General features: G+C 37.6%; 1 protein-coding gene across 4 annotated transcripts in view; it reads right to left on the bottom strand.

Annotated features, from left to right (window-relative positions):
• The window catches only part of LOC150094292 (protein kinase C-like 3), a 289221-nt gene that overhangs the window by 78868 nt on the left and 188338 nt on the right, over positions 1–22015 (bottom strand). For all 4 annotated transcript variants that reach the window (XM_090412158.1, XM_090412160.1, XM_090412159.1 and 1 more), the window contains one exon: positions 12766–12906. In XM_090412158.1, coding sequence (XP_090268284.1) covers positions 12766–12906 — 141 coding nt within the window. The remainder of the gene's footprint in view (positions 1–12765; positions 12907–22015) is intronic.

The following is a 22015-nucleotide window of genomic DNA, read 5'->3' as shown; positions in this document are numbered from 1 at the left end:
ATCACCCCCCCTCTTTCTCCTGTTTGCTAGTGTCTGCAGTCTACAAATTCTCAATCTGTCTTCATAATCAGTATTCCACAATCCTGATATAATTTTTAACACTCTCCTTTGTATTCTCTCCAATATATCAGAATCACAACGGAAACCAGGAGACCAGACCTGCATACACTAGTCCAAGTGAGGTCTCATCAAGCCTTGTAAAGAGGCAAAATAACATCCTTATCTTTACATGTGAACATTCATTTCAGCACTGCAATTATCGTTTGAATTGTATTTGCAATCTTTGCCACATGGCCCCTAAACTTCTACTTCCTATCTATTAACACTCCAAGATCCCTAGCCTCATCAGTTTCTTCTGGCCTAATCCCACCAATATAATACGACACTGGATATCTAATCATGCCGAAGTGAATGACTTTACATTTATTGACATTGAACTGACACCCATTTTCCCATGCCCACAATTCCAGCCTATACAAATCATTCTGCAAAGACTGCATATCAGCAGCATTCCTGATTACCCTACCTATCTTTGCATAAACAGCAAATAATTGTATGTCGCTTGTCAAATCCTTCCCAATATCATTAATGTACCGATTGAATAACAGTGGACCAAGCACTGATCCTTGTGGTACACCACTTGTTATTTTATTTATTTTATTAATCTTTGTTGTATTTATGAGCATTACTACCCTTACATCACGTCTAGACATTTCATCCAGACTTGATATAGGCCTAAGCCTTTACAAGTGTTTCACCCTATGCCTGTTCGAGTTATCAGAGTAGTCATTCTCTGGTGGCAATGCCATGCAACCAGTGTGCCCTGTAGGGCCCTCAAGGAAAGAACTTTTATATCCTTTTGCATAAGCCCAATCTGTTTTAAGTCCTTATAACTATCTGCACTCCATACGCAATGTAAAGAGATGGTGGCGCTGGTAAACCTCGGAGTTGCCCTATGCTCCTCTCGCATCTTACTAACTAGATCTGGGTTATTTTTATAATAATTTACTTTATTATTATGGCTATAGGCTAGTGGGTGCCCTGTTCCCACCACCTGAGCATCAACTACCCAAACGTCACCACCTCTTTTAATCACTGAGTCTGGTTTACGCAAACCTGCAGAGGTCCTATAATGTGGTTCCACTGCAGTCTCCCAACTTTTGTTCTTAAAGCGGTTGTTCAGAATGGAGACCATGGCATCATGCCTCCTCACGCAGACCCCATGGGTGCAGAAGCAAGACTGGGCTATATGAGACAATGTCTCACTGTAGTGGCCGCCAGCCATACAGTTGGAGTCGTCACTACTCCATCGAGCTGTGCAGGATCGAGTAGGCAGGGCATTGATCCTCGTCCTGATAAGGTCAATATACTCGAACCCAGGGAGGAGTCTGGTGCCATCCCTTACCCAATCATGCTGGGGAGGCACCAGATATGACTCTTTTAAAGGAGCACTATCTACAGAACAGTGCAACAGAGATGCCCATCTCTTGTGTTCTGTGGGTGCTGACTCGATTAAAGTACCTTGATAATGGGACCAGCCTTTAGCCTGCCTAAAGTCTTCTTGTATTAATAGGCTATAGAAAGCCTCTCTGCGGATGGGGAAAGAAGATAGTTCTAACTGCGCGATTCTTGATAGTTGCAGGCGTGGGATCAGCCATCTAAGTGATGGAACCCCAAGCCCACCATCCTTCACCCTTGCATGGAAATATGAAGTAGGAGTGTCAGGAGGCAGTCGAAGCCATGATCTCACGGCTGAAAGGATAGTCCTGTCCATTCGGGACAGTATGAGATATATGTCCTTCCAAGCACCAATTTGTGGTAAAAGCGAGGTAGGAGATTGTAAGAAAGGAGAAACAGTCTTTGCTGGGGCTTGGGAGGAGCTTTCCTCAAAGAAGCAAACCCAGCTTCTAGGATAGAAGGGACAGAAGACCTTCCCTTTGGAGTGAACATAATACCAAGGTATTATGTTTTATGTCCACTCTTCCAGGATGGTCAAAGCATGCAACGGCCTCCTGCGCTGGGAAAACTCTATAGTCTCGACTAGAGGGGGACAAGAGCTAAAGAGCAGTACATCTCTACATTAATAGAAAGGCCTCAAATAGAGAAGAAGTCAACTGCCCGGTCAAGGAGTTCCAGCAAGCCTATCTTAGTAGAGGCTACAAGAATAAGATCGTCCTCAAAGACCATAGCATTAAAGGAGGAAGTGCCTAGAGAGTAGCCAATATGGCTAGGAAAGAAAGAATGAAGAGACTCATCTATGACGCAGTTAAAGAAAAGGGGAGATAGAGGATCACTCTGGCGAACACCCTGCACTGCGGGAATAGAAGTTTCACGGGACCCTGTAGTGATAGTGATAGAGCTACCCAAGTATAGCTCCATAACATAGGAAAGAAAAGATTCTGGACATCCAGCAATAGACAGCACTCGAAGGAGAGCAGGAAGGGAGACGCTATCAAAGGCCTTTTGGAGGTCCAGTGACATCATATATAGAGTCTAAAGGTGGCATCGGGAATCAGAGAGAAGAGAAGAAAGAAGATGTATATTCTCGGCACAGCCATGCAAAGGGAAACAAGCTCACTGTCTATAATCATGCTGAATATGTTGCTGAAGTCGTTTAACTAATATTTTATGATAAAGTCTAAGTAAAACAGGGGAGATGGTAATAGGTCTAAAGTCTGATGCACAGCTTGAAGTTTCTTTCTTCAGAATGAAGATAGTTCTTGAAGCACATAAGTATGGTGGTATTACTTTACTGGAAAGGAGAATGTCCACTAAATCTTGAAGAATCTTCAACGGCATCTTCCGAAGCCTAGATGCAGGAAAGCCATCAGGTCCAGAGGCAGAGAAATTGGATGGAAGAGCTGCTTTAATCTCCTGGATGAAGACAGGTTGGTATATTTGAAGAGCAGGAATGGACCTCAATACCTCCACCTCCACACTTCCCTGATTATGATGTTGGTCATCATAATCAGGGAAGTGTGGAGGTGGAGCAGAAAAGACTGTACTCGAGAATTTGACAAAACCATCATGTGAGTCTGCTAGAGGTGGAGGGGAAGCACCATCAAGGATGGTTTTGGCACATTGCCCTCTATTCTTTTTTATAGAGGGCCTGCATAGGGCCTCTTCCTCTGCTTCCTATTTGACAAAGTCATTGTAGAATGAGATGTAGGCTGATGTTGACGAGGCATGAAGTGTTCAGAGAATTCAGCATGGAGTAGTCATTTAACTGATCTGTGATATCCATTCCCAGAAGGTGAGTCTGGATGAAATATTTAAGAATTTGATGGTTATATTATGGAAGAGGAGAATCATCAAGAGATGACGTCAGTCTGAGAATCAAAGCCTCTTCTTCAACAGCAGGATGGTGGCTGGAAGATGGAAAGGCAGGGACAGGAGATACGGAGATATTACCTGTTCCTACCTGTGGCGAATGGGCTGCCAATTCTTGAAGTAAGGCTTTGTAACTGGCTTTCCGTCTATGACACTAGATGGCATCCAAGGATCTTAATGGGAACGCCTTAAATAAAGCATCATTGACTTTCTTTATTTAAGGAAATAAAGAAAGTCAATGATGACCCTCGAGCGTCAACTCGATCTCATGAGTAGCGAGGATCTTTTCTTCTTCGGCAGTCCAACGTGCATTGACGCACTCTGTTCTTATAGCAGCGTTGGCTTCAGCTGGATGTTTCAAGGTGTGATGCATGCCAAGGCCAACTGCAGTAGAGAATGCATGATCGCAGACCTGACATATGAAGTGTCTGAGATTGGGAACTCCTTGCCTGCCAGAACAAGCATGATGAGAACTTGAATAAATGGGTTGATGACAGTCTTTGCAGAGCTTTCTTTTAACTTTCTTCCTGAGGATGCTGCTGGGACGGGTGGCAGGATCACCTCCAGACAAAAAACAGACATCTGGATTCACACTCGACGAGTTTCCTGGCTCTGGCCTATAAGAATTGGAGCCTTCATCTGATGAGTTATTGCAAGCGAGGAAACTTAACCCTGGAACGGAGGAATAGTATAGCAGACCAGTCAGTCACCCGAAAGTGTCCAGGAATCGCCCCTAGGAGGCCGCCTACTGCTGCATTTGCAAAGTGTCTCAGGGGATGTAAAAGCCAAGACAACAACGCTTCGGATTCCCAAACCTTAAACCTTGCAGACTCAGATCTCCCGTATACCACTTTTTGATATCTGTCAGCCAGCCATCCTCTTATCCATGCTAATATTGTATAACCCAAACCAATTTTCTCCAAATTATGCAAAACTCTACCATACTGTGTTCTGTCAACAGCCTTAGCAAAATCCAAGTATCATGGTATATCCATTCCCCTTGTCTAGTTCAATGGTAACATTGTTATAGAATGTGAGCACGTTGCTAAAACATGCCCTTCCCTTAGTAAACCCCATGTTGTTCATTGCAAAGTAGAGATTCATTGTCAACCCATTTCTGAATGCAGGCCCTAACCAATTTTTCCAAAATCTTCACCACCACTCCGGAGATACTAATTGGTCAATAGCTGGATACATCAGTCTTTGCACCACCCTTGTGCAATGGAATACATTCCTTCCATTCCTGCGGAATCTTCCCTGTTCTGACACTCATTAAATATCCTGGTCAAAGGAATGGCTAGTTCAGCTGATGAACACTCTTATAGCACATGTGCTGATATTCCATCAGTCCCTATTGCTGAATTCTTATTCAGTTTGTGCAACAGTTCTAATACTTCGGCCTCACACACCTGTGTTTCTTTATCTAGTGAAGAGGTAACGGTGAGCTCAATGTTGCATTCACCAGGTTCATAGCTTTTAATGAAATGGGTCCTCATTAACTGAACATCCTCTTCTGCATCTGTAACCTTCATGCCATCTGGATTTAGAAGAGTTATTCTTTCATATTCATTCTTTCTTTCTTTCTTTTACTTGCAGCATATTGATAGAATTCTTGTGGAGCTTAGGAGGATTATTAGTAATAATGCTGATGTTTTGACTCTTCAAGGAGATTTGAATAAGCTGGAAGGGTGGGCAAAGGCATGGCAATGTTAGTTTAATGCAACTAAATGTAAGGTTTTAAACTGTGGTATCTACAGATGGGATGGTTTGTACTCACTTGGTGGAGTTATATTGGTAGAAGTGGAGGAAGCAAGGGATCTTGGGGCGATTGTGAATAGAGATTTGAAGTTCTGTGGACACATTGCATAGGTTGTGAAGGTATCTCGGAGAATTGCAGCAATGTTGAGGAGAACATTGAGAGATAAAGGTGTGCTGCTCCCATTGTATAAAGATTTGATCAGACCACATCTGGATTTCTGTGCTCAGATCTGGTCCCTAGGATTCGAAAGGGATGAAGTAACCTTGGAGATAGTGCAGAGACAGATAATAAAATTGATGTCAGGACTGTACAATATTAATTATGAGGATAGACTGAGAGTGTGCAGACTGTAGAGTTTGATGGACAGAAGGCAAAGGGGGGGGGGGTAAGACTGACACATTTAAGCTGTTGAAGGGTTGTTATCGTATTAACACTGAGTATATTTTTCATATGGTTGAATGAGCAAAAGGAACAAAGACAAGAGGCCATTCCTGGAAGTTGCAAAAAGAGGTGGTGAGTAAAAGGGTAAGAAGTAAGTATTTTGTATGGAGAATGCATTGCCTGAGAGGATAGTGGACTGAGGATGAGTTTAAGGAGTGGTATGAAAGACTTTGTGTTGACCTCCCACAGTGAGTCTTGTCACTCCATAGAGGTTAGGAAAATAATAATAATCATAATAATAAATGGGGTATTGGCATCTGTATTTAAGGGAATTCAAAAGGAAACTGGCAGCTTCTCTGATCTGGTTCTTTATTGTGGATCTGAACACAAGTAGAATCCGAGAAGGTCAAAGGGAAGGACACGTCCAATGGTTGAAAGTGGTTCCAGAACTTATGCAGAAAATTAGAGGTCGCATGACTTTAAAGATAGTTAGAAATGAATTCAGGAATGAGAAGACAGGGATATGTTCTTCTACAGCAAGCAAGGGATGGGGGAGAATATATCTTAAACTCAAATTAGCTCTCTTAGGCCATGCCTTGCAGATATCCAATGGTCAGAGACAGAATACTTTCATCAAGTGTTATCACACAGCATAATATGATAGCTTTGTTTATTGGAAGCTAAAGTGACCAAAAAGTATATTCGCACTCCAAAGTAAAGACTGGGTGTACTTCCTCTCCATCTCTTCCAGCATGCAATCAATATGAGTAACGTTCTCAAAGTTACTTCAGACATCACAGAAAGACCTAACACTTCTTCTTTTTAAGGGTACAGCTTTAAAATGATTTTTCCACATATTGATACTAAATAGTATACACTGGACTGGACTTAATGGTAATTCTTTGGGAGGCTTCAAGATCAGCTAGTGAATAATCTTGCTACCAATATACTGCCACGTGCCTTTAAGGATTTCAGAAGTAATATGTGAGGAAGGGGGAAGTTGATAAAGGTGATATAGATATCCAGCAGGATAATTTAAATGAATTGGCATTGTGGGTAGATATAAAAATTGTAAATTTAATGTTGCAAAATGTGATCTTATGCACTTTGGGTTGAAAGGGCCACATACTGTGCATCACATTGATGGTACTAGATTGCAGGAAACTGATGAGCTAGGGACTTAGGGAGTAATGGTGAACTGAAAGTTTAAATTCAGAGGGCAGTTATAGAAGTTAGTAAATTAGTTCAAAGGATTACTTGGATGTTGCAAAATATGCTAACAAGTAAAGATAGGGAATTCATTATTCCTCTTTGGAAGGCTATGAATTGGCTGCATCTTGACTGTGCGCAGATTTGGTCACCTGTGTTTCTTGCAGTGGCAGCCCATGAAGTTTTAAGTAGGGGTGCTGCCTATACAAAATAATTAAAAAAAAATTCTTTTTTTACTAATTAGTAAACAATTTATTAATAAATAAATCTGTAGATTTATTTATTAATAAATTGGTTACTGATTAGGAAAAAAATAATTTTTTAAAAATTATTTTGTATAGGCAGCACCCCCACTTAAAACTTCACGGGCCGCCACTGGTTTCTTGAGAACCAGGAAATGGTAGAAGATTCTGGAACGAATAACCAAGTTGGTGACAGATCTGTAGAATGTCTCTGTGAGGATAGGTCAGTTACAAAGTTTAGTTAATGGGCAGAAAAGAGGGAAACTGATAGAAACTTTTAGGATATTAAACGGATTTTATAAAATTGATGCAAAGGAAATTTTTCAATATACATGTTACTGTAAAAGTCCGAAAATTGGTACTGGTAAATCATAGCATTTACCATAGTGAGGTGGTAAAAGTCCGAAAAATGCTTGTAAAAGCTTCCATTTCGGGCTTTTACCAAACCATATTGGTAAATGGCAACATTTACCAACACAATTGGTAAAAGCCCGTTTTTTGTTCGACTGTGATTGTGCTTTTTAAGTGTGTGTGTGTTTTAATTTTTAGTTATTCTTTGAACATGTAAGTTTTCAAATATTCTAACAGTCATTTATGTCCAGAATAATATTAAACATAACTGCTTTATTATTTTACTATATTTAGTTAATGTATTATAAGAAAATGTTCATGAAATAAAAGTAACTTATTAATCACAATTTCCTTCAACATTATCAAATCATAATTAAACTTATTTGTTACAGCAAGGTTGACTGTTGTGACATTTGGAGTTACAAAGTAAATTGGCTGATTTGCACAAACACATCTTCGTGGTACACTTCTTTGAACAGTTGCATTTTTTGAATCCTTGCCCACCAACTAAAAAAAGCTTTTTTACCACTTCATGTACACTTATTTCTTCCTTTTCAACTTCTTTGATTCTTAAAAAATTTTCTTTGCACAAGGTAAATTGGTTTCCTGTGTACAATGCTTTTAGTTTACTGAGCTTAGTACCAAGTTCATAAAATTCTTCACCTTTAATGTCTGTGATAACGGCTATTATTGATTTTGGATCCATCTTCGCTCTATCAATATCTGGTATTTTTATTCTAACATTTTGTCCGAGAGTAAGTTTTTGGAACTTTTTAGAGGAAGTTGCTTTCATTTTCTTTGCCTGCTTCTCAAGTCCTTCTCTGCCAGCCTCTCTAAACATTTTCACTTTTTGAGCTCTACTGATAGTCGCAGATGTTATATTAGGGATTTTAGAGAATGGTCCTGGATCTATTTTTTCATTTTTAACTTTGGTCTCCACTTCCATCATTACGTAGGTTTTACGTTTCATTTGTATTATCATTACCTTACAATTCCAAATTGAGAGTTGGTTCGTAGTCACTTTCTTGATCATCTTCTATATCACTTCTGTGTTCATTATTAATATTTATAACTTTTTCTAAGTCCTCTTCATTGGTTATGTTGCTAGTTAAATTCCGTGGAACAACAGAGTTTGCAATTCCCAGCTTCATAGAAACACCAAACATAGCTTCATAAGGTGAACATTTGATCTTCTCCTCATGATATGCTCTGTTTTTCATTGCTTCTACAAATCATAATCCTTCCGGCCACTTTGTTGTGTTGTTTCCATCCATGTTGCCAACATGTTCTTAATATCTTGGTTCTCCCGCTTGACTGAACCTTGTGATTCACTGTCTCGGTTTACTGTGGACTATTTTTATATCATTCCAAATTTTACATAAACTCTTTATGATTTGGTTGCAAAATTCTCTCCTGTTGTCAGAGGGAAGAATGTTTGGTGCCCCAAAAGTTGTAAATATGTCCAGAAGATGATACACAATCTCATCAGTTCTTTTACTATGTAGGGATTGGAGAAGGATGAATTTTGTAAGATGATCTTGATATACTAAAATAAATTTCATATCATGATCTGGATTGGATTGCATATCGATCAAGTCGACTTAACATCGAGAATTCATTTCATTGTGTAGAATAGGTTTATAACTACAATTCTTTTTTTTAGTGTTTTTTGTTTTTTCTGGCATGGTTCACATAGTCTCAAATATGTGACTATCGACTCTACAGTTACATTCTTGTACTTACGATTCAGTTCCTTGATCATGCGGGTTCTTCCACTGGCCAATAGCGATGTCAGCTTCGTATATCACATTGAACAGTTTGTCAAAAGTAACAAAGTACAGAATTTCTATTTTTTCTGTAGATAGTGGCGCTATAAGTTTCTCTTTGCCTCCTATATTGAGAATATCATAGCGTTTCAACTGCCTATAGTGAACCGTTTGTTTTACTTTAACACTTTTAGCTTCTTTCACTTTCACTACTCCTCCACATTTCAAGTTTGTGATAGCTTTATCTACCTCTGATATTGATATGGACTCCTGTTTGCATTCTTCTTGAAATTTTTCTGCTACTGTTCTTTTACTGCTTGCTTTGTTTAACAGTCTTTCAAAGTAATTAATCCAGACATCTAGGATATCCTTATCTTTAGTTTTCATATCACCTTTATCATCTCTGATTCCTTTTATAGTAATCTTTCCTCTGGAAAACAACAGTCTCTCCAAATGCCTACATCCTTCTGCATTCAAATGTAATCTATTTCTTGCATACAGCTCTTTTCTATTCTCATATGTGCTCCAGGCATCCATATATTCCAGACCTCTCTTCCTACACATTCTTGCTATCATCTCATTCATTATCAAAGCTCTTCTTCTCCACTCTGCATTATCTTACCAGAGCAACACACACTCACTATCTTTCTTCGGACACCTGTTGCACTATCCCAAACATAGGAATCCCAGATACACTGGAAAAAAAATACAGGACACTTATGACTGAGGGTGAAAGTTTAGTATGCGCATCCATCACATATGCCAGTCTTATAAAATGATTCTAACTTTCCAAGTATGTGCATGGTAAAGTTTACTATGCACACACTATACTAAGTATAAGTAAACAAATAGTAAATCCAATTGTTAGGCTGCATATTTTCATTAAGCCATTTTAAGTTGCCTTCAAGTGGTTTTTTGCTTACTATTATAGATACAAAATAGATTGTTAATACAGTAATGCTCTTCTCACCTGACAATATTCTTATTAATCAATCAGTCTTGCTCACTCTTGCAATACTTTTCTGAAGAATGAATGCATCCCGTTTCATTCTTCAGAATGAAATGGGGCACATTAGCCAAAAAAGGGACGATCCCATATTTTACGGGATGTCTGGGATCCCTACCCAAACATCAACTTCAAATGCCATGTTACACATTCACACTACTTCTCACAGAATTTGCACTAACTAATACTATCATCTTTACTAAATTTTGACCCTTCTTTACTGCTATTGCCACACTCTCTATTGTGACATCCATCAGGCAAGCACTTGTCTGCCACTCGAGTCTGTATACCCCAATTCATCAAATCTCAATATATGATACTCCAAACAGATTTATTCATCCTTCTCTCAATGGCATCTCCCCTTTCTCTTATTGTTCTATCCCTTGCTTTTACGCTTCGTCTCGACCTTTCATTGAATAAGTATGAAATTTTCTTCCAGTCCACTGAAATGTTGAGTTTCTTTTTAATGGGGTCATTATTTTGCAAAGGCCGCTATCTTCTACTGCAAAAATGGTTTTCCATTTACTATTTCAAACAATGCATCATTAAATGTTTCTGAATCCATTTTAATGTTGATTGATGGACGATCAAGATCTTCTAAATGATGTGTTTGGACCCTGATTTTCTTTTGCTTTATCATCTTGCAAGAGTAATTCTTTTTTTTAATAAAAAAACTGAAGTCTCATTTTTTCTGATTAGTGAAATGAATTCTTCTTCATGGTGTTGCTCAAGATGCTTTCTGAGATTTGTAGCGGAAAGATGCTTTAAAACTATATTATAATCACTTACTGCACAAGTTGTTTTTTTTTTTTTTGCTTCCTCACAAAACCAATAAGAAACCTTCAATTTGTTTTGTGATGGCCCATTTTTGAATGGCTTCAAAAGCTATAAAAAATGAGTAAAAGAAAGTCAAATGAAATTGGTAGAGTCTTTTCATTCAAGACAATGTCTGCAGAATGATAACTGTTTATTCTCTTTTTTTTTTTATCATTTAAATAAAGCTAAATCAGATCATTGATTCTAGTGACATCCATTTTAGGATTAATATGTTTGACTTGACCTGATGGGAAGTAGCATGAAGAACATGGGTTTGAACTGTGAGGGTCAACTTATATGCATTTTTTAAAATAAATATATTAGAAAGTTTTTTGGAGATTTGTGACAATTTGAAATAACTTGAAGACAAACCGCTTTGCTTAGAAATATCGAAAAAATTAAGAAAAAGTTAAGTATCTGATGAATGCATAAAATACATGTAGGTACTAGTCTATTTTATCACTTACTACCATAAAATATATACTAATCTATTATAAAAAGTTAAAATTTATCAATACTTACATGCACACACACTTACAGAACGTATATAGAGAGAAATGTAAACAAACGTAAAGATGGAGTATTAAATCATAACTGCATAAAATTCACTGTTATTAATTAGATAAATTAATTACGATTCATTCATTAGTGTATAGGCTAGGCAACTGTGAAGCAATTGTATCGATTGCCCTAGGCTACCATAAAGCAATCATATTGCTGCTTCTTTGTTAACAATGCATGAATACCTATTTTATTTCGTATAGTGATTCAACAGCCGTGAGCCCCTATTTACAGGGAGGTATGGCACCACCTCAATCCCCCCCCCCCCATATTTTTATCCAGGCTTGGGACCGGCATAGCTAACAATTCAGACCTATGGCTGAAGGGATCATCTTAGGTATTCCTGACTGTATCTGTGTGTGCATAGGGTGGGTTTGCCTGTTTGAGGGATGAAAAACCCAGCTAAACTGGATAGAAAAACCCTGCTGTCCACACCCAAGACCCATTAACTTGGCTATGGCTGAGGAAGATCCTTAAGCTCCTCTTGTTACCGATGGGAATCAAACCTAGGACATTCCTTCCCCAGGCATATGGTTGCGAAGCACAAAGCCACTAGGCTAACCACGCAGACGTTATACCTATAAATAAATATGAATGATTTATTTTTCAGATTATCTTTCCATTTTTGAAATCTAGTGTAGTAATATGTATAACATCTACAGTGTTTTGTATCATATAAGACAATATTGATGTAGGTACTGACAGACATATGATTCATCTTGTAAACAGACAACGTAAACTTACAGTATTGATAAATACAGTACAGTACTGTAAATGTATTTTCATTTCCTTATAATTTTCTTTAATAACATTTTTTTTTCTCTAGCTTACTTTATTGTAAGAATAAAGTAAACTAGAGAAACATAAACAGTTTATTATGTTATCGGAAAGGCTTCGAGGCAACAGTAGGCTATTAGTAGTTACGTTTTGGGGAGTCAAAAATTATACTCAGAATTTCGAACAACGTAGGGGGTCAGTGCCCCTAACCCCCACGTTGTTCAAGGGTCAACTGTGTGTGTGTGTGTGTGTGTGTGTGTGTACCACACGAGTGTGATGTGTGTGTGAGTATATGTATATATATAGATATATATATATATCTATATATATACATATACTCACACACACATCACACTCGTGTGGACATGAGTATTTCCTATAATCATTTTATACTAAGGATGACTATAAAATGTGAAACATTTATGGTATTAAATAATTTTTCATGTAAGTTATCCACATGAAAATCTGTTGTGAATAACAATCTTACATTTTTCTAATTTTAAATCAAGAAAATTAAACTTTATAAACAATTAAAATAGCAGTAATAGTTTCTTTCAATTGTTTCACCTCTAAATAAGCCTCTTTTTTCGTACACAGAACTTCTCTCACCAAAAGAATATGTGCCAAGTCCAGGAGGTATATCAGCTTTTGGTCCAATTAGGAGTCTATAAGTTAATATTCCTAAAGACCACCAATCAACAGCATATGCTAAAAATTAATTATAAAAGCATTTAATAAACAATTTTGTTATTGTATTCCACAGCAGAAACATACTCACACATATTTTCTCTCTCTCTCTCTCTCTCACACACACACACACACAGCAGAATACTTGTCACTTAAGTGTTACTAAATTTTCAAGATCTGACATTATTGTTTCATATTTGCTGGCAGGTTGGGAGTTTGAATCTCTGTATGGGTAGATATTTGTAATTGTTTTTAGGTGGAAGATGAATTTCAGGCCACTTCAGGCTTCCAATAAGTATGGCAGTGGGCTCAACTAATGAAGGCATGAAGTGGCTTGAAAAATTTCCATGTTTAGTCTGTAGAGTAGTTTCCAGACTATGTCAAAATAAATTTTAAAAAATATAAATAAATAAAAAATTATAAAAAAAATTCTTCAGTCCATGTACAGTACTAATGTACTACAGCTCTTTCTTTTAAGGTTACACGGTGATCAGCATTCATATTTAAGAATTTAGGGACATAAAACACATGTTGAAATGAATATTTTACTAATTATTAATAAAATAACACTTGACGTTTCGACCCCTGTAGTCATCATCAGAAGGATACATGTGTATAGGAACCAAGCTACATGCTGTTGCACTCTATAAAGGTATATTAAATCTAGTTGTTAGCTAGGGGTGCTTATGGGTCAAAGCTGTATAACTGAGAGGAGACCTCCACATAGCCTTGAAAGGAATGTGGAGAACCAACCAGGGCTTCTGACCTAATGTCCAATCCTCACCTTCTCGTGGTGCACCCTGTTGGGTACATACTTGGATACTGAACGAACGAGGATGGGCTGGAAATTTGGGATTTAGCCAACCAAATTATATTCTTATTGGCTTAAACCAATATAGAAAATGATGGTACAACATGACAAAATTTCATGCCAGCTGGGGCGTCACCTGGTTAAACAAGGCCCCCGTTGTTTTCGCCAGGGAACCAGGGCAAACAGCGAAAAGTCAGCTACTGGAACAAATCTGAAAGCACACCGCAACTCAACATCACCAGAGTTAAAGATCGGTACTATCAACATAAGAAGCCTGAATGGCAAAGAAATGGAGCTAGCTGAGGAATTAGATAAGTACCAGATCGACATAATAGGGGTGACTGAAACAAAAAAGACAAAAACTGGTGAGATCTTTCTGAACAATAAATACAAAATGTTATATCCAGGAAATGACAATCAAGGAAAAGAAGGAGTAGCCATAGTATTCAACACAAAATACGAGGCTAATCTTCTTGAATGGCAGGCAGTCTCAAGTAGAGTGATGTGGGCAAATATCAGAATGGGGAATTAGACAATGAGACTTATTTGTGCCTATGGACTTTACCAACTTTGCCTATAAAATGTCAACTGTGTTGTGAACGGGGTACCTGTAGAACAAGTAAAACATTTCAGCTACTTAGGCACAATTTTTACTGAAGATGGTAAATTAAATATGGAAATTGACTGCAGAATCAACAAAGCTGGTATGGTAGGCAGTCAATTGAATAAATTCATATGGAATAAGAGAGAAATTAGTCGGAACACTAAATTAGCTGTATAAAAGACAGTGTTCAAACCAGTTTTAACTTATGGATCTGAGAGCTGGGTCAGAAGTAAAACACTTGACCAAAGACTAGAGACCGCAGATATGAGAGTCCTGAGAAAGATTAGAGGTGTGAACAGATGGCATCAATGGCAATATCATATTAAAAACGAGGATATTAGGAAAGAACTTGACATTGTTAGCATCCAGGAATGTGTTAGCAGAGCTAATCTCAGGTGGTATGGTCACTTAAACAGAATGGGTGAGGAAAGATTAGCAAAACAAGTATTCTCTGCCAGGTTGGCAGGAAAACGACCCAGAGGAAGACCAAGATATAGGTGGATTGATACGGTACAAAGTGACTTAGATGATAGCAATATAAGATCTGTTAATGTTGGAGTCTTGACAAGTATAACAGACTGATTTGGAGGAATATCGTAGATAGGAAGTTAGTAATGATGTAAATTTTTCATGTAGTACTATCATATCCTATACACCCCTTGAGCATATATATCAAGAATTTGATGATGATGTTGTTAGGTAATGTTTTTCTTAGCCTGACCTCTAGTGATATTCAAATTTTGATTATGTTTGAGCATTTCACATGCCTCTTTGAATTTCCTCTCGAACTAGGTTTTGGTGCGGTGTAGGGACTTCGTACCTTTCCAATCAATTCTGTGGTATGTTAGGAGTGCGTGGTCAGAAAGGCCGGTTTTTCCAAAATGGAGGTATTTAATATGTCGTTTGTGTTCATCCTTCCTGATTGGGATGGTTCACCTTGTTTCCTTTATGTATGGTATGTTGCATGTGCATTGTATTTTGTAAGCCCCTGGGTGGACTAGGTGTGGCAGAGGATCCTTAGAAGAACTAAGTAGGTGGCTTAATTTTGTCAGAGATTTAAAGGTGGTTTTGATGTTGTAATGTGTAGTGTTCTGTCTATTTTTTCATTTATGTATGGTATGTTGCATGTGCATTGTATTTTGTAAGCCCCTGGGTGGACTAGGTGTGGCAGAGGATCCTTAGAAGAACTAAGTAGGTGGCTTAATTTTGTCAGAGATTTAAAGGTGGTTTTGATGTTGTATTGTGTAGTGTTCTGTCTATTTTTTCAGAAATGCCTCTAACATATGGTATGGCAATAACATTCTTGAAATCTTTTTTTGTTTTTAGTGGTATCTCTGTGGAGGATCTTGTGGATGTTTTTTTTTTACTGTATCCATTTTTTATAAAGGTATGGCTGATGATCTCGTATCTCTGGTTAAGAGCCTGTTCATTTGAACAGATAGAGTCCGCTCTGTGTTTAAGGGTGCTTATGACCCCTAGTTTTTGTGTTGGGTGGTGACAAGAAGCTTTGTGTATGTACTGACCTGTGTGTGTGTAGGTTTGCAGTAGACTGAGGACAGACAGCCTGAGGGAAGACAAGTGACGAGTGTGTCTAGGAACAGAAGAGAGTTGTTTTTTTCTATTTCAATGGTGAATTGAAAGCATGTGTGTTGTTTGTTCAGGTGGCTAAGGAATGTATTTAGTGCTTCACGGCCGTGGGGTCAAATGACGAAAATATCGTCAATGTATCTGAGCCAAATTTTGGGCTTTAGGCAAGCCGACTCTAGAGCTCGTTGCTTAAAGTCTTCCATATAAAAGTAAACTATTGGGGAGGAAAGTGGTGAGCCCATGGCTGTACCCTCTTTTTGAAGGTAAAAATTGTTTTGCCACACGAAAGATTCGGAACGGAGTATGTGGGCAAAGAGGGCCTTGATGCCATGTGGAAATATGTTCTGTAAGAGCAAGATAGTATCATTGATTGGGACATTGGTGAAAAGGGAAGTTATGTCAAAGCTGACTAATAGATCTTGGTCGTTGAGTGTAATGTTTTTAATTTTGTTTATGAAATGTTGTGTATATTTTATGTAGGAAGGGAATGACCTACCAATTCCTTGAGTGTGGACGCTAGTTTTTTGGCTAAGTGGTAATTTGAGCTGTCGATTCCTTCCACAATCAGACGTAGTGGTGTCTGTTTTGTGTACTTCTGGTAGGCCATAAATTCTGGGCACACAGGCATACTGAGGTATTAGTTTTTTAATTGTTTCTTCTGGCCATGTGTTAACGGATTTAATTAATTCAGTTGTTTTCTTTTTGTTGCGTTGCGTGGGGTTGTAATTTACCATTTGGTAGGTGTTGTGGTTCGATATCAAATGGTTCATATTTTCTATGTAGGTTGTACGATCTAAAACAACAGTGGCATTCCCTTTATCTGCTTTTGTGATAATAATGTCCTGGTTATTTTTTATGGATTTGAGGGCGTTTTTCCGCTTTGTTTAGGTTGCTGCTTAATTTGTTGTTTGAATTTAGCATACAAGCAGTTTTTCCATCCATATTTTGATGGATGGAAAATCATCTCTCCCTGCCAGCTAAATTGACAGGGAGGGATCTTAAACCCCCTCTCGATATGATAAACTATATCAAGAGTGTTTACTAATCTCGGTGCAAGGGCGTAGTTTAATCCTTTCTCCAGCAGTGAGAGTTCACTTGGGTGAGATTGTAGTTTGATTGGTTGATAACCAGGCCGTGGTCCGATAGTGGTTGGTTGCTCCTAACTTCGTTTGCGGGTGATTGGCTGCTCTTTGTGTTGTCGGTTTGCGACTGGCTGCTCCTTTTGCTATGGCGTCATAATTGTCTTGTGGCTTTTCTGTTGTTTTTAATGCCTGAAACTTCGTTACTAATTTTTCCTTGTTTTTGAGTAATAGGTGCTTGGCCGAGTCGTCTGTGGTCCTGTCCAAAATATCCCAAATTTCTGGATTAACGTAACTGGATAGCTCATATTTTAGTTGTAACACTTAAGCTTGGGTAGATGCTAAGTTTTTTCGTGGATCTGTTCCCTTAACAACACTTTTTCTAGCCGGGCATAGATACGGAGCGTTTTAGCAGATGTAAACTTCTTTAGTTTAATGCATTTGGGTATTAAGTTGCTGTCTCTACATCGTTTCAAAAAAGCTAGTCGATTAATTAACATGGAACTACGTATCTTTAGCTTACTGTAGAGGCGGCACTGCTTGTGGGTTAAATTTCCATGGATTATGATGACTCTTTCTTTTAATGTTACACAGCGATCAGCATTCATATTTAAGAATTTAGGGACACGAAATACATGTGTTGAAATGATTATTTTACTAATTATTAATAAAATAACACTTGATGTTTCGACACTTGTCTCGAGGTCATCATCAAAAGGATACATGCGTATAGGAACCAAGCTACATGCTATTGCTTCTAGTTAGCCTGACCTTGGCCTGTTTCTTAGCCTGACCTCTAGTGATAACTAGAGGTCAGGCTAAGAAAAAGATTAGTTAACAACGTAGATTTAATTTACCTTTACAGAGTGCAACAGCATGTAGCTTGGTTCCTATACGCATGTATCCTTTTGATGATGACCTCGATACAAGGGTCGAAACATCAAGTGTTATTTTATTAATAATTAGTAAAATAATCATTTCAACACATGTATTTCGTGTCCCTAAATTTGTATTGTAAATTGGTATAGGAACCAAGCTACATGCTATTGCTTCTAGTTAGCCTGACCTTGGCCTTTTTCTTAACCTGACCTCTAGTGATAACTAGAGGTCAGGCTAAGAAAAAGATTAGTTAACAACGTAGATTTAATTTACCTTTACAGAGTGCAACAGAATGTAGCTTGGTTCCTATAACTGATTAGCTGAAAAGCGGAGTAGATATACCAACAAGACATAGTTTCTTTTTTAAAGTTTTTTTTTTTTTTTTATTCAGTGCCTTTTATAATTAAATTTTTGTGAATCAGTCTTTTTAATTTTGCCCTTAGAACAAATTCCACTAGCCTATCTATTCCTAGTATATTTCCATATATCATTAGGAATATGTAATTTTTTTCTCTAGTACTGGGTTAGTTGGTTTTGAGTATTATGCTAATATTTTCATCTGAAATATATAAAACTAGTCTTGAACAAATTTTGATAGTAGTTTTTCAGTGGAATAATCATAACTTTTCAATCTCCCATACAAACTTTAAATTGAAAAATTATAGTTATGTCCTTTCAGAATTTTCCTTACTCTCCAAGCACTTTTATTGGGTTCATAAAGCCCTTGTGAGTGATCTCCTTGCAATGCAAGGATTTGCATTATGTTGGCTATTCCACCAGCTGAGTTAACTGGGTGATAATAAGTATTAACTGCAGGAGACAGTGATCTGAATGAAGGAGAGAGAGAAAAAAGAATTTTGATTTTTGATTTTTTTTGAGAATAATTAACTTTCTAAATACAGCAATACCCTGACTTACGTGAATCCGGAGTTACGCGACTTCTTATATGTACATATTCCCGTCCCACCTCACCACTAGTCTCATCTTTCCGGCACCGGTCGCATTTGCCAGTGTTGCACATGCTGTGAACAAGCACTGCCGTGTTTTGCGTGGTCTCCATTCATACACAATTTTTATAGTCTACAAACCTTGCCATTGTTTAATGTTATGTTCTTGATAAAAATTTTATCACATAAAAAATAATAATAATGTCGTCCAAAAGAAGCAAGTCCGATTCTTCTACAGCTAGCAAGAAAAGAAAAACATTGACTTTGGAAACAAAACTCAAAACTATTAAGTAAAACTCATAACTATTTGAAGGCGGAATGAAAATTTGTGAGCTAGCAAAGAAGTTCGATCTACAGGAATCCACAGTAAGAACAATCGTAAAAGATAAAGAAAGAATTCTCGCTGCTGTGAAAAATGCCCAATCATTAAATTCAAGCATAATTTGTAAATGTCATGGATTATTGGTGAGATGGAAACGAAAAGCACATGACAATTGCAAAATTAACAGTGCATCTCAGCTTAATTAAGAAAGGTTTACAGATTTTGGAGGACATAGATTCTAACAAGGAACAAATTGTAGCCACAAGGCAAGGAATAAAAAAGTCATTGGCTTGCTATGAAGAAATTTTGAGTGACAAGAAAAAGACATTATACCATCAGACGAATCTATTAGATTTTATGAAACCATTGACATCGAAATTGCTTTCTTTTTTTTATGTATGAAAAACTACAATTATGATTATATCATCATCATCATCATCATCAAATTCCTGCCTTGTACCCTCAAGGGGTGTACAGGATATGACAGTACTACATGAAAAAATTACATCATCACTAACTTCCTATCTACAATTTTCCTCCAAATCAGTCTGTTACTTGTCAAGACTCCAACATTATCAGATCTTATATTTCTATCGTCTAAGGCACTTTGTACCGTATCAATCCACCTATATCTTGGTCTTCCTCTGGGTCGTTTTCCTGCCAACCTGGCAGAGAACACTTGTTTTGCTAATCTTTCCTCTCCCATTCTATTTAAGTGACCATACCATCTGAGATTAGCTCTGCTAACGCATTCCTGGATGCTCACAATGTGAAGTTCTTTCCTAATATCCTCATTTTTAATATGATATTGCCATTGATGCCATCTGTTCACGCCTCTAATCTTTCTCAGGACTCTCATATCTGCGGTCTCTAGTCTTTGGTCAAGTGTTTTACTTCTGACCCAGCTCTCAGATCCATAGGTTAAAATTGGTTTGAACACAGTCTTGTATACAACTAATTTAGTGTTCCGACTAATTTCTTTCTTATTCCATATGAATTTATTCAATTGACTTCCCACGATACCAGCTTTGCTGATTCTGTTGTCTATTTCTATATTTAGTTTACCATCTTCAGTAAAAATTGTGCCTAAGTAGCTGAAATGTTTTACTTGTTCCACAGGTTCTCCATTCACAACACAGTTGACATTTTCAATGATTCTGCCTATTTTCATTGTCTTTGTCTTTTTATTGCTGACCTTCATACCATATCTATTACAACAGCTATTCAATTTAGTCAGAGAATCTTGCAGACTTGTAGCGGATTTATTTAGAAGTATAACATCATCCGCATAAAGCAAAGAGCTGACATTAACATCTCCAATTTTGATATCAGGTTTAATACCACATTCCTTCATAATGTGATCCATATAGATAATGAATAACAGAGGGGATAATGTACATCCTTGTCTCACACCAGATTTAACATTAAACCATCTTCCTGTACTTCCTTCAATTCTAACTGCTGACTCACAACTCAAATAAAGACTAAGTATTGCTTGATATAATGCCCCATTGACACCATATAACTGCAGCGTATTGAATAGCTTCTCTCTTGGCACCTTGTCATATGCCTTTTCCAAATCGACAAAACTTAAATACAGATCTTTGTTATATTCCCATGCTTTCTCGACTATTTGTCGTAAAGTGAAGATCTGATCCTGACAGCCTCTATTTGGCCTGAATCCAGCTTGTTCTTCACCAAGCTTTTCTTCCACAATTCTTCTCAACCGTTTCTCAAGTATACTTGCATAGATCTTGCCAGGAACACTCAGTAGGGAAATACCTCTGTAATTCTCACATTCAGTTTTATTTCCCTTTTTTATATATGGGTACTATGAGAGCTCTACTCCAATCATCGGGAATTCGTCCCTCTGTCCAGGCTTTCTGAACTATGCAGTGCAGCCACTGTAAGACTCTTATACCACCATACTTCAGCATTTCTGGTCGAATATCATCTACTCCTGCTGCCTTTCCACATTTCAAGCCTTTGATGGCTTTTTCTACTTCAAGTATGGATATGTATTCCTGACTGCATGCCTGGTCAGTGTTTTTTATCACTGTGCTGTCATCACTACTTGTTTCATTTAGCAGTTTTTCAAAGTTTTTCTCCATACTTCAAGGATATCTTTTTCTCCTGTTTTCATTTCACCTTTATCATCTCTAATTCCTTTTACAGCACTCTTTCCTCCATTCCTAAGCTTCTTCAACAACCTCCAGAATATTTTGCCACCTTCTTGATATTTATTTTCTATATTCTTGCCAAAGTCCTCCCATGACTTTTGTTTAGCTAGTTTTACACACTGTTTAGCTTTCTTACATTTGTCTCTGTATTCTGTAAGAGTAAAAGCTGACTTATTTGCCAGGAACTTTTGATATGCTTTCTTCTTTTCCTTCACTGCCTCTTTAACTTCCTGTGTCCACCAGGGAGTTCTGATTTTTTTATCCTTGCACACAACCTCACCACATGCCTCTCTGGCAGAATCAATCAATGTTTCAATCAATCAAATTATGATTATATTTCTTAAAAAATATAGGTGTTTTTGTAAACCTTTGGTCCCAATTAATTAATATTTTGTATGTATGTATATATAAATTACATGCAAAATTACATGCCTAGTTACGCGAATTCGACTTACATGCTTTTTTGTTGGTCCCACCTACCACGTAACTTTGGGGTTTTACTGTACTTGAAATCATTAATCAATACATACAACAGCTCTGACAACCCATTCCACTCATTCTCTCTCTCTCTCTCTCTCTCTCTAAGCAAAACTTCTAGTAGTTCTGATACTCTTGTTAACCACACACTTACAAAATTTCCTTGCTTTATCCCCTCTAACCAAGTAATGAAAATTTTGCTTAGCATGAGCTCTATAAAACCCCCTTCTAGTAGCTTCTAGAT

Source organism: Typopeltis vanoorti, chromosome 22, assembly GCF_054136105.1.
Source record: "Typopeltis vanoorti isolate ZY-2024b chromosome 22, IOZ_Tvanoo_1.0, whole genome shotgun sequence".
In the NCBI taxonomy this organism is placed as follows: Eukaryota; Metazoa; Arthropoda; class Arachnida; order Uropygi; family Thelyphonidae; genus Typopeltis; species Typopeltis vanoorti.
Note: the sequence above shows the minus strand (reverse complement) of the source record. Positions and strands in the feature narration are given on the sequence as shown.